We start from the raw sequence: 13,088 nt of genomic DNA on the forward strand, positions 1-13,088 counted from the left end.
AACCAAGGACATAACAGTGGGGTTTCCATAGCTCATCAGGGATTTCAGTCCTCGTCTCCTGGAATCCAAGTCAAGAACTAACCCAACAGGACTCCAACCAATGTCGGCTGATACCCCAGAAAGCCACCCCCAATTATTGGGTTAAGTGGATAAGTACCAGGTATAAGGTAGATCCTGTGAGGGATGGGAAACCTGTGATGCTTCATATATTGCTGGACTCCCATCAGGCCCCAGCTATCATGACCCTATTCTAGATCATTCAAATCACATTGTATGTGAGCACTAATCTCTGGACATAGGGCTTTCAGATATAGGGCTGCAAAAAAATTAAGTGAAGCTATTAAAAGCTTTGAGTGATTCTAAGACTCCATATCAATTTCTAAAAATAGAATAAAATAAAGAGATATTGGCAATATAAACAGTCAGATGACCACACAGCATGAGGAGTGTACAGTATAATCCCCATATCTGCAAATTTGGTATCTGTGGTTTCACTTATCCATAACTGAAATATGCTCTCCCTAGGCATTCCTAGATCTTCCAGTGTGATTCTGTGGTGACTGGTAGACCCTAGAAATGGCTAGCGACAATCTTTTTCTCTAGGCATTTCTAGATCCTCTGGTATAGTTCTATGGTATGCTTGGGCTGGAAGTCATTTATCTCATTGAAAATAATAGGGTTCCCTATTATCTGTAGATTCAGGGATCTTGGAATGTAATTCCCACAGATCCTGGTCTCCTTGAATCTATGGCACATACTGCTTTATTATTTGGCTACAGACTCCTTAAGTCCCCAAAAGTCTATACTTGATCAACTTTGGGGGGATGACTGACCCTGCCTATGTGTACCAGTCACATGCAGCCCCCAGACCAATAACAACGACAACAAACATGGCTACAGGCGAAGGGGAAAACAAATCAAGCAGAGAGCAGTGAGTGATAGTATACAGTGGGCCTGCCATATCTGTGAGCTAGCCATCCATGAATTGTGCTCCCATGGATTGCCCTGCCCCATATTAGTCAATGGCAGTGTGTGCACACAACCATGCTGATGCAAGTACACGCACATCACTGCCCATTGACTAATATGGGCTTCAGCGCCCATGTTTTTTTCCACCTGCGGGGTGGGGGGCAGAACTCAAAAACCCTGTAGCTGGGAAAAGCACATTGTATTTTAAAGCTCATCATGATAGACATATAGCCTAGAGCCATATCCCCCCCACTGCCAAAAAATGCAAGCACCAATGTTGATCCATATCAACAAACCAGTTCTAGCAGTTTTCATCTGCACTAAGAGCAAGTCTATGACCTAAATACTTTAAAAGCACTAGATCCCCTCTGCTCTTGGAAGCTGAACAGAGTCAACCTTGGTTAGTACCTGGATGGGAGACAGCCAATGAATACCAGGTTCTTCTATAGGTTATATTTCAAAGGAACTCACAAAACCACCTCTGAGTATTCTTTGCCTAAGAAAACCCTATGAAAAATTCATGGGGTTGCCTAATTCAACAGGCGACTTGTAGGCAGGTCTTCAGTAAAGCAAATTAATTTTAACTGCCCTTTCAAAAAGCTGTCCCCAAATACAGGGATCACTCACAATAATATACTGACGCTTGAAAAGGCACCTCCCTTTCTCTGCAGTTACTGCACAGAATTGCAGCTAAACTCGAAGGAAATAAAAAGGGATAGTCCCAGCTAATTGAATGGTTCTGGCATTCCAACTGTGTGAGTCCTAGATCCACTGCATAACTGGCAGAGGGGGAAGGGATCCATGGCAAAGCCTGCGGAGAGAGAAGGTTATTGGCTGAGAAAGCTGTGATGTATTAGGAGCCTTTTAGATGCAGGAAGAGTATCCTGGCAACATGGCCAGTGATCTTTAAAGATCAGATATTGCAATGGCAGGTTTTTGATTGCATACAGCCATTGTAAACTGCAGCAATCTGAGCCCTGTCCAAACGTAATCATTTTCTCAAGTCTAAAAAGGTAATATCCCAATGGCCAATGACTTGGACCCAACAGCAACCACAAAGAGCCCTCCATTATTGATCAGTCAAGGTGCTGACTCAGTCTTGGGGACTCTCCTCAAATTAAGTGAAGAGAGCAGTTTCTATTTCAGAGGTCACTTGGGTGGACTGTTTGGACTCAAAAGCTAAATTTTAAAAAGGGGACACAAGCCACACACCAATCCTTGATTTGGAAAATATTAGGATTGATCAATGCTCCAAAAAGCAGGGTGGTATAGTAGTTAGTATTGGAACAGCACAGTTCAAGCCCTCATTCAGCCATGAAATTCAACTGGACCTGAGCCAGTTAACTGCTCAACCTGACCTATCTCACAAGGTTCCTGTGAAGATAAAGTGGGGGAACAGGAGGGACACATACACTGTAGGATACAAAAATGCCACCACAGCAATTATACTGCTGCAGCACTTGCTTGATTCATGTCCATGTCTATAAGCTGTAGCATTAGAGACCTGGAAACATTTCTGCCAAATATTACATTGAAAACAAAGAGTTGTGGTTATGAAGTGGCAACAGAAAAACACTCTGCACGTGTTCAAAGGCTTTTTACCTACATGGTTTACACCAGGGTAGAGATGTGGAGCTCCACATGATGCTGAATTGTAAATCCCAGTTTTCCTCACCCTTGTCTATACTTGCAAGAAATGATGTTTTTTAAGGATGTTTTGAGGATGAAGAATGAACACAAAGTATATAATTTGATGTTACATTATGACAAAGACTCAGATGGATGGGATTTCCCTTTGAAAAATATTTCCCATCAAATTGCAAATGGTGACCTTCTCCCAGAGACAGCAACTAAAATCAATTCAGTTTTTTAAAATCAATTGAGGTTTTTTAAAAGTTATCAATGAAGTTGGAAATCTGCTAATTTTGAAAATTTGGGGGAAAGTCAACAATTAACTTTATTTTTTAACTACAGTTGTCCCTCCACATTTGTGGCTTTGACTTTCGAAGATCTGATTATTTGTGGTTTTGATTAATATGTACTCTTTAGGAATCTCTGGGTACTCCAGGACAACTCTGGCTGAAGAGTTGTGCTGGAGAACCTAGAAATTCCTAGAGAAAACTCTTCTCTGGGCATTTGTAGGTCCTCCAGCATGATTCTATGATCAACATCTGGCAGATATTGACCATAGAGTTGCACTAGAGGACCTGGAGATTCCTAGAGAGGTGTACTTTCAGGTAAAAGGAATGGTGCTTTTTTATTTGCCACATTCATGTGGGATCTTCACCCCTAACTCCAGTGAACAGGGAGGGACCACTGTAAAGTGATTGATTTAAATTGGCATTTCTATATTAACTTAATTCTACAATTAAGTAATTATGTTATCAACTGTATAAGACAGTACTAAACTGCCAACAAAACGTTCTTGTGGACTTGCGATCTACGGTCTTGAATATTCATGGAGGGCTAACCTCCATTAATTTCAATGGAGAGTGCCCCATGGGGCATGCCTTGTGTGCGCTAACAGGCAGGCACTGCATTCAAGCCTATGGGACTAGAATATCGGCAAGTCTCCATTTTTACAGGGAGGTCCAGAACTGATAGCCCTGTTTAAATATTTGAAGGGATGTCATATTGAGGAGGGAGCAAGCTTGTTTTCTGCTGCTCCAGAGACTAGGACCCGAAGCAATGGATGCAAGCTACAGGAAAAGAGATTCCACCTCAACATTAGGAGGAACTTGCAGACAGTGGAACAAACTCCCTCGGAGTGTAGTGGAGCCTCCTTCCTTGGAGGTCTTCAAGCAGAGGCTGGATGGCCATCTGTCGGGGATGCTTTGATTGGGATTTCCTGCATGGCAGGGGGTTGGACTGGATGGCCCTTGTGGTCTCTTCCAACTCTATGATTCTATGATTCTAACAGATCCCCCCCATGAAAATGGAGGGCCAACTGTATAACCACAGACTGCATTTCTCAAATTCATCCCCATTAGGCTTTTAGTGCAGGCCTTTAACTGAAATTTGTCATAATTAAATATACTCTGATGAACCAAACCATTATTACAATTCTCCAGTTTTCATATTCCAGTCTCATTTCTGTACAGTTCCTGAAACAGGGTGGTCTCCTTATGAACATGGCAAACAAAATTAAGTAGCAAAGGAGGGTACTGCAGGTAACAGTGGGATGCCATTTCTCCCCCATGTTCTCCCACATAGAAAACTAACACAGCAAGAAAGGGGGGAAAACATTCCCCCAAAATAGCACATGACTTGAGTTGGCCTTCGACACAGTGCCACAACTACCAGCACCACTTGGGCCATTTGCCAGCATTATAGCTGCAGAGTCACTAGTCACTTTTCCCTTGTTGTGCTTGTCGCCATGCTGTACTTCCAAACAAGGCAATGCCTGACGTCAAAGTTAGGTGCAGCATTTGGAAAAGTAACATGATCTGCAAAGTGGTTGGAAGCGTTCAGTACCTATCCTGAAAACCTAAGGGGACAACGTATGAGCAAATTCAGCTATGGTGCAGTCAATGGGGCTAGGTGGTGCAGACAACCAAGCCAAGTGAGGTTCATGGTATGATGGTGAAACTCTCTCTGCTCATGGCTCATTCAATCCAGGTGCTAACCTTGGACTCAATTCCATTCTTCTTGCTTGCTCTCTTCAAAGGACTACTATCTGGTTACTATGAGCACATAACAAAACACATCCCTCATGTATATTCAAGATTCATACCACGTTATGTCACATACACAAGCCAAGCCAAAGAAAGTTGATTTTCCCCTTAGGCCATCAATGTGCAACTATACTACTATACTAATATGTATGTGTATGGAGATGTACAAGCTAATTGTGCATATGTCCATGTTTATAATCAAGTATATTTTTTGAATTTAATATGCAAGGCTGCATGGAATGATGTCAATACTGATGATATTTATATCCTGCCTTTTCCTAGGTCTGGGACTCATGATGGCTTACAACAGTGAAAACAAACATAGCTAAAAATTATCACCATTCAAAAGTTCAAAATGGAAAGACATTATCAAAATATTAAAACCTGTTAACCATCACCTAATGTTAACCATTGAAGATAAATGAAGACATGGAAAATCCATCAAATTGTGCAAGGTGTGTTCTCCTCAATCAGTGCTCAAAGACCTGCCAGGACAAAAAGATTGGTGGAAAGGTAGCAAAGAAGTGCCAATCTAACCTCTTTGGGGAGTTCCAGAACCTGGGGCAGCCACTGTGAAGGCCTCCCCAGAAGATCACAAAACATGGCCAGGTTCATATGGAACCTAATCTAAGGTTCTTTTGACCAATTTCCAGTCTTCAAAGGGAGTGTCACATAGAACATGTTACAGTAATCCAAGCTGGATGCAAAGATATAGCCATGTATATAGTCTGTAGAATCAGTATGTAGAGAGATCCTGTAGCACCTCTGAGACTAACTGAAAGAAAGAAGTTGGCAGTGTGAGCTTTCATAGATTGAAGTCTACTTCCTCAGATGCATTTGGTGGAATGAAAAGCCAGGGACATACCTACACAGTTGGCCCTCCTTATCCACAAATTCAATCATCCACAGCTTGAAAATACTAAAAAAAAAAAAAAAAGGATGAATTCCCAATAGCAAACCTTGATTTTCCATTTTATATTAGAGACACCATTTTCCTTTATCTTTATATTTAATGGGACTTGAGCGTCCACAGATTTTATCATCCACAGGGGTCCTGGAAGCAAACCCCAGCAGATAACAAAAGCCCACTGTATATGTCACTGGTGTGTGAGAATGTCCATTTAAATTCAAAATCTGTTGTGCATTGCAATGAAGTGGCAAGTCCAGTTTTAATGACTGAACAAAAGCATTGGGAATGTTTGTGATTCGTGAACAAAGGCACTGGGATCTGCAATCTCTAGGAATGAACACAGCTGGTGCACAAGCCTTAATTGTGCAAATGCACACCTGGGCACCACTGAAACCTGAGCTTCCAGGCTCACAGATGAATCCAGCAGCACATCCCAAGTTGTTCACCTGAATATTCAGAAGGGGTATAACCCCATCCAGCACATTGTGATCAACATATGGACCCACAAATTCCACAGAACCATGAAAACAGCAGTGGACTACTCACCAACAAAACATAGTTATTCTGCTGCTCAATCCTACATGTCCATTTTCTATCCATGAACTCCCACAAACTCTAGCTAGAGTCACCACAGGTATACAAAAATACCCCTGCAACCTTTACATCTCTTTAGACTGAACCTTGAGGTAAGGAAACACAGGCCTATCATTCATGTCCTCCAGAGAAATGCTTGTTATAATCACTGTTGGCCATGCCTTGGGGCTATACCAGTGGAATCTAATCCAGCAAGGGGAACGTGGATGCTGCACATAGATCACTCTTGCTGAAACAAATCAGTAATATCATTTAACTCAGCTTTTTCCCAACCTGGTGTCCCAGTTGGTTGAAAGTGATAGGAGTTGTAGTATAACACATCTGGAAGGCACCAAGTCGGAAAAACTTGTTTCCACGTATCCTCAATAGATTTTGAAAGGGGGGGAGGAGGCAAAATCAGACAACACAATATGTGTAAGTATTTCTTTACTACCATATATCAGTTTAATAAAGGTTTCTTTTCTATGTAAGAAAGATTAGTGTAATCCAATATTTCCCTGCCCCCTCCACTGCCAAACTTCCCCCTCTTCACCTTCAGGGCTAACAGAAGCCAGTCTGGTTTGGATTACATAAATGGCCTCTCCTACACAGAAAACAACTCGGCTTCTGGGATCTCTTGTCACTGAACAATCTGTAATGTGACAAGGTCTCAGACACCGAGCTCTTGTAAAAAAAAAATGTGTATTTTACTGTTCTCCACAGGCACAGTTGAAAACATATGCCAACAGATAGATACCATTCTCTCTCTCTCTCTCTCTCTCTCTCTCTCTCTCTCTCTCTTTTAATATTGTATTCCATACAAAACCTTTTTCTATCTGCAAAGAACGGGGAAAATCAGGGAAATGATATACAGTGCTCTGAATATATGTGTAAACCAGTAATATACAAGAGTAGTAACATACCCAAGGACAAACCAGGACCACATTCAGTTATATTATTTCTAAACCACCAAAAATAAATCTAATGAAGTAAACTTGAGCTGCAGCTGCAGAAATAATGCAGTTTGACACCAGTTGCATTGCCATGGCTCAATGTGATGGATTTCTCCATTTTGTAGTTTTATGAGATATTTCACCTTCCCTGTCAGAGAACTCTGGTGCCACAACAAACTACAAATCCCAGAATTCCAGGGCATTGAGCCATGATTTATAGTTTTTTGTGGGTTTTTCGGACTATGAAATTGAGCCATGACATTTAAAGTGGTATCAAACAGGATTCTTTCTTCAGTGCGGATGCAGCCTTTGCTCCAAAACACACTACAGAAATAATCCAGTTTGAGACCACATTAACTGCCCTGGCTCATTGCTAGGGAATCTTGGGAACTGTAGTTTCTTGTCTCACCAGAGCTCTCTGACAGAGAAGGCTAAATGTCTCACAAAGCTACAGTTCCCAGAATTCCCTAGCATTGAGCCATGGTAGTTAATGTGATCTCCAACTGGATTATTTCTGCAGTGTGTTTCAGTACAAAAGCTTACGCTACTAGCTCCTTTCTCTCAGTTAGGTCCAAAACCTAACATTTAGCCTTCTCTGCCAGGGAGCTCTGCTGCCACAATACACTACAGTTCCCAGGAGTCCCTATCACTGAGCCAGGGCAGTTAAATGGGTCTCAAACTGGATTATTTCTGCAGTGTATTTTGGCCCTACCTTTCAAAGATGCTGGAAGATCCCATTGCACACCAAAAATAAAGTTAACTGGGATGCTATGCTCCAATCCACACCATGCCAAATTTTCTAAACACCATATATGTGTTGTTGTTTCTGTTATTGTGTACCTCCAAGTCATTTCTGGATAAAGGGGACCTTAAGGTGAATTAACCATGAGCTTTCCTGGGCTGACAGTTTGGGACTCACTCCTGGCTGAGTGAGGATTTGAACCCTGGTCTCCAGAGATGGGACCCAGTGCTCAAACCACTGCACCATGCTGGCTGTATGTATGTGTCTCTATATGCTTAAAAAGCAAATATCAGGTTTAGCAAATCTACTCAAGTCTTCTAGAAGATTAAGGAAGGTGGCCAGCTAATTATATAGGCTATAACTATAAGCTGATGACAAATAAAGAAAGGCAAATGTGTCAATGCTTCCAAATTATGTAATGGACTATCAGTTTAACCTCTCTTGATTAACCTCTTTATTAGAATTATTTTCTCCATGCTCTCCAACTTGCAAAGAAAGTTGCAATGTGCACCAAGAACGCAGCACTCACTTATTCATGAATCTCAAGCAGAGGCGGACTGTCATTTTTACCCAACATGCCGCTCGCCCTATAGTTCCACCTCCTAGTTTCCAACCAGGAGGAGAAATGCAGGAATCTACATGACAGAAATCTACATGACTACAGCAAGAGCCAGTGCAGTGTACTGGTTTGAGTGTTGGACTATGACTCTGAAGATTAGGGTTCGATTCCAGCCTAAAGCATAAAAAACCCACTTGTGTGGCCTTGGGCAAGCCACACTCTCTCAGCCTCAGAGGATGGCAATCGCAAACCCTCTCTGAAGAAACCTGCCAAGAAAACCCTATGACAGGTTCGCCTTAGGGTCGCCATAAGTCAAAAATGACTAGAAGGCACACAACCACCATGACTACAGTAGTCCCAGTGCCAAACGTCCTCTTGAACTAGATTGCTTGGAATGTGGAAGGGGGCAGTTGTGAACCCAGAAACCCCAAAATATTAACAAAGCAATCGTCCTACTCCCTGAAAGAAAGACAGTCAGATAAGCCACATTTAGCTGCAGTGGTCTGAGTGTTGGACTAGGACTGTGGAGACCAGGGTTCGAATCCCTGTTTGGCCATGGAAACCCACTAGGCAAGTCACGCTCTCTCAGCTTCAGAGGGAGGCAATGGCAAACCTCCTCTGAAAAAACGTGCCAAGAAAACTTCAGGATAGGTTCACCTTAGGGTTGCCATAAGTTGGAAACAACTTGAAGGCACACAACAACAACAACAACAACAACAACAACAACAACAACCTTCACAGGTCAGCGTGTGTCATGTGTTGTCAAGTCTTTCCCGACTTATAGCCACCCTTAGGCAGTGAACCGATCACAGGGCTTTCTGGGCAAGTTTCTTCAGAGGGGGTTTGCTATTCACTTCCCCTGAGGCTGAGAGAGCGTGACTCGCCCAAGGTCAGCCAGTGGGTTTCCATGGCTGAGCGATGATTCGAACCCTGATCTCCAGAGTCACAGTTCAGTGCTCAAACCACTATCCCATGCTGAGTCCTTAATTTTTAATAAGTCCTCTTTGAGTCTCAATTTGGGGAGGCAAAGGGATATAATAATAATAATAATAATAGTATCTGAACTGTGGTCTCTCAGAGTCCTAGTCTAACACTCGAACCTAATTTTTAATTGAACCATTATTTTAAATTGTAACCTATTTTGAGCCCGAATTTGGGGGGAGCAAAGGAATATAATAACAACAGTAATCATAATTTAACTCTGGTCTCCCAGAGTCCTAGTCCAACACTCAAACCACTACCCTAGACTGGCTCCTTAATTTTTAGTTGAACAATTCTTTGAAATTGTAAGCTACTTGGAGTCCCAACTTGGGAGGGGCAAAGGGATATTGTTGTTGTTGTTGTTGTTGTTGTTGTTTATGCCTGGTCTCCAGAGTCATAGTCCAACGCTCAAACCACTACCCTACACTGTGTCCTTAATTTTTAATTGCATAATTCTTTTAAATTGTGAGCTCCTTTGAGTCCAAACTTGGGGAGGCAGCAAAGGGATATTGTTGTTGTTGTTGTTGAAGTCTGGCGTCCCAAAGACCTATTCCAACACTCAAACCACTAAGCCAAGCTGGCACCCAGGTCAACACCACTAATAAAATGCCCTTTTTCTTCCCCCTCTCCCAGGGAAACCACTGATCAAATGGATCCCCAGATCCTTCTCCTTTCCCTTAATTGGACAGTAAAGAGAAAGAATGACTCCTCTCTCCCCTTCCTGGACCCAGAGAGAGCTTTTCCAGCCTTTGCCTACTCAGCAGATTCCTCCCCTTCAGACACCCAGCCAGCTACCATTTTAGAAAGGCTGCTTTACAACCCAAAGGAAACTGAAAAGGCACCCAGGTTTACATCCCCCAAAGACACAGACAGACACAGAGCCAAAAAAAGGGGAGCAAATATCAATTATTACACATATCTGATCCTGATTTCCTATGACTTGCTCTTGCTATTATCTAGCAAAGGCTCCATGAAAAGAAGGGGAAAAGAAAAGGAAAAAACATGATCACAAGTGGGGAGTTCAACCTCTTTTTAGAAACCCATCACAGACTTCAAGTGCAGGAACTTAGAAATACAGTGTGAGAGAGAGAGAGAGAGAGAGAGATAGTTTTTTTAAAAAGAAGAAGAAATAAACCCTTCATGCCTGAAAACTTGAAGGGGGGGAAGAGAGAGGAAAAGAGAAAAGTGTGTGAATTGAACTGACATGTTTTAAACTAGGAGGGGGTGTCTTTCCCTTTTTAAACCCTGGTTTTCAAATACTAATTATTATTATTATTATTATTTGTATTCCACATTGGCATTCTAACATGTTATACCTCCAACCTTCAAGTCAAGATATAATTATTATTATTATCATTATGAAAAACTTTTTGAACCCCCCCAAGAACTAGATTCGCTTAAAAAAACAACAACCCTGAAAACATCCCCTCTAAATAGAGAAGAACTGACAAAAGGGTTTGAAAAGAGAAAAGAAGTATTATATTATTATTATTATTACTATTATTATTATTATTAAGAAAAACTTTTTTGAACCCAGCCAAGAAATAGATTCCCTAAAAAAAAAACCTGAAGCAGAGAGGTAGGGGAGAAAGAGCTGACAGAAGGATTTGAAGAGAGAAAGGAAATATGTTATTGTTCTTATTACTATCAAAAACTTTTCTTGAGCCCAGCCAAGAAGGAGATTCCCTTAAAGAAAGAACCCTGAAACAGCCCCCTCCAAAAAAGAGAGAAAGAAAAGAGCTGACAAAATGGTTTTCAGAGAGGAAGGAAGGAAGGAAGGAAGGAAGAGGAAAAGGAGGACATGTTTATTTTTTAATATATATATATATATATATATATAATGGAGTTTTGTTTGGTTTTGTTCCCCAAGAAGCCTTACCTTGACTGGGCAGCCATGGTGAAGTTAGCCAGGGAGTGGGCTCCTCTCCATCAGCCCTTCCCTCCCCAAAACCCCTCCGCCATTTGGGGCTGAGGAGAGAGAGGGCAGTCCTCTGTGCTCCCCTCTGGGAGCCTTTCTTTCTTCCTTCCTTTCTCCTTCCTTCCTTCCTTCCTCCCTCCCCAGCCCCAAAGGCAACAGAGTAGCCTTCCTCCTCGCTCGCTAAGCTCAGCCTCCTTCCTCCTCTGGTTCAATCCTCCCCAAACTCTGCCTGGGAGACATCCGGGCTCCGCAGGGCCTCCTACAGGCCGAGGGAGGGCACTGCAGGCCCCAAACCCCAGCCAAGGGGGAGAGAGAGAGAGAGAGAGAGAGAGAGAGAGACAGGGAGGCTCTGGATGGAGTTCCCCAGGGAAACTACTCTTCAGAGGAGGAATGGGAAGAGACCAAAACTGGGGCCACAACAGTTCTCTCTCTCTATCTATCTCTCTCTCTCTCTCCCTCCCTCTCTCTCTATATATAATGTATATGTGTAACATATATATATATATATATGTATGCATATATGTAATATATGTATATATGTAATAGACAGACAGAGAAATGTAATATATATATATATATATATATATGTAATATATGTGTGTGTAGAAATGTATATATGTATAAATGTATGTATATATTAATATTTACATTTATACATATACTGTATACTATATATATAGTGTATATGTAATAGACATATGTGTGTATAGAAATATATATGTATAAATGTATGTATGTATATGTATATATATATATATTGATATTTACATTTATACATATATACTATATATATATAATATGTAATATATGTGTGTATATAGAAATGTATATATGTATAAATGTGTGTATATATATATATATTATTAATATTTACATTTATATATATATATATATACTATATATATAGTCTATATGTAATATATGTTTGTGTATAGAAATGTATATATCTGTGTGTGTGTGTGTGTATATATATATATATATATACACATTTATACATATATACTATATATTACATCTCTTTTTTATTTTATTTTATTGTTTACAAACAGTGAAACACCATTCTACTTTCATCACCATTCTACTTTAAAAACATGAGCTAAAATATAGATTTACAGAACTGAGGTCTCATTCCAAACTCCAAACCCAAATCTCCTGTGGAGGAACATGAGCATGAGAATTGGAGTTAACATATTCTCTAAGAGGTAACCACTTTTCCTTGAACTGGTTCCAGTTCCTTGCCTCAGAGGTTCTCCTGGCATCGTCTGCAAGCTTCTCCACAGACCATCCTTCCCAGAACTTGGTCCACTGTTGATCCATGGGCAGATGACCTGTTTTCCAGTTTCTGGCAATTATGAATCTAGCTATAGCAACTGAAAAGGATATAATTTCCTTATGATGGAGAAATTAATTGTCAAATTGAAATATCGACAAGACAAGCAATTCCACAATGGGTCGAACCTTTTGCTTAGTGATGTCTGACATCAATTGAACAATCTGTGTCCAGAATTGTTGGACAATTGGGTACTCCAGCCATATGTGTAGGTATGTACCTCTTGCCACACAACCCCTCCAGTACAATTAAGATGTCTTCCTTGTCATTCATTCTAGCTGGACAGGGGTCAGGTACCATCTGTATACCACTTTCAATGTGTTTTCCCATAGGGCAGATGACTAGACTTATAAGAAGGACATGACCATATATGATGCCATTCTGCATCTGAAATGACCAACTGTATATCCAACTTTATAAAAAGTATCCCTCCCATAGGAGTTTTCAACCATCCAGTTATACAATGCAGCTGAACCTCC

At 41.1% G+C, this 13,088-nt stretch overlaps 1 protein-coding gene across 3 annotated transcripts in view; it reads right to left on the reverse strand.

The window, feature by feature from the left end:
* The window catches only part of AFF1 (ALF transcription elongation factor 1), a 146,051-nt gene extending 134,560 nt beyond the window's left edge, over positions 1-11,491 (reverse strand). For all 3 annotated transcript variants that reach the window (XM_089526153.1, XM_089526155.1, XM_089526152.1), the window contains exon 1: positions 11,241-11,491. In XM_089526153.1, coding sequence (XP_089382279.1) covers positions 11,241-11,257 — 17 coding nt within the window. In that variant the 5' untranslated portion in view covers positions 11,258-11,491. The remainder of the gene's footprint in view (positions 1-11,240) is intronic.
* Positions 11,492-13,088: the final 1,597 nt, after the last annotated feature.

This window comes from Sceloporus occidentalis, unplaced genomic scaffold (assembly GCF_023333645.1).
Source record: "Sceloporus occidentalis isolate IW3139 unplaced genomic scaffold, rSceOcc1.0.p SCAF_5, whole genome shotgun sequence".
Taxonomy (NCBI): domain Eukaryota; kingdom Metazoa; phylum Chordata; class Lepidosauria; order Squamata; family Phrynosomatidae; genus Sceloporus; species Sceloporus occidentalis.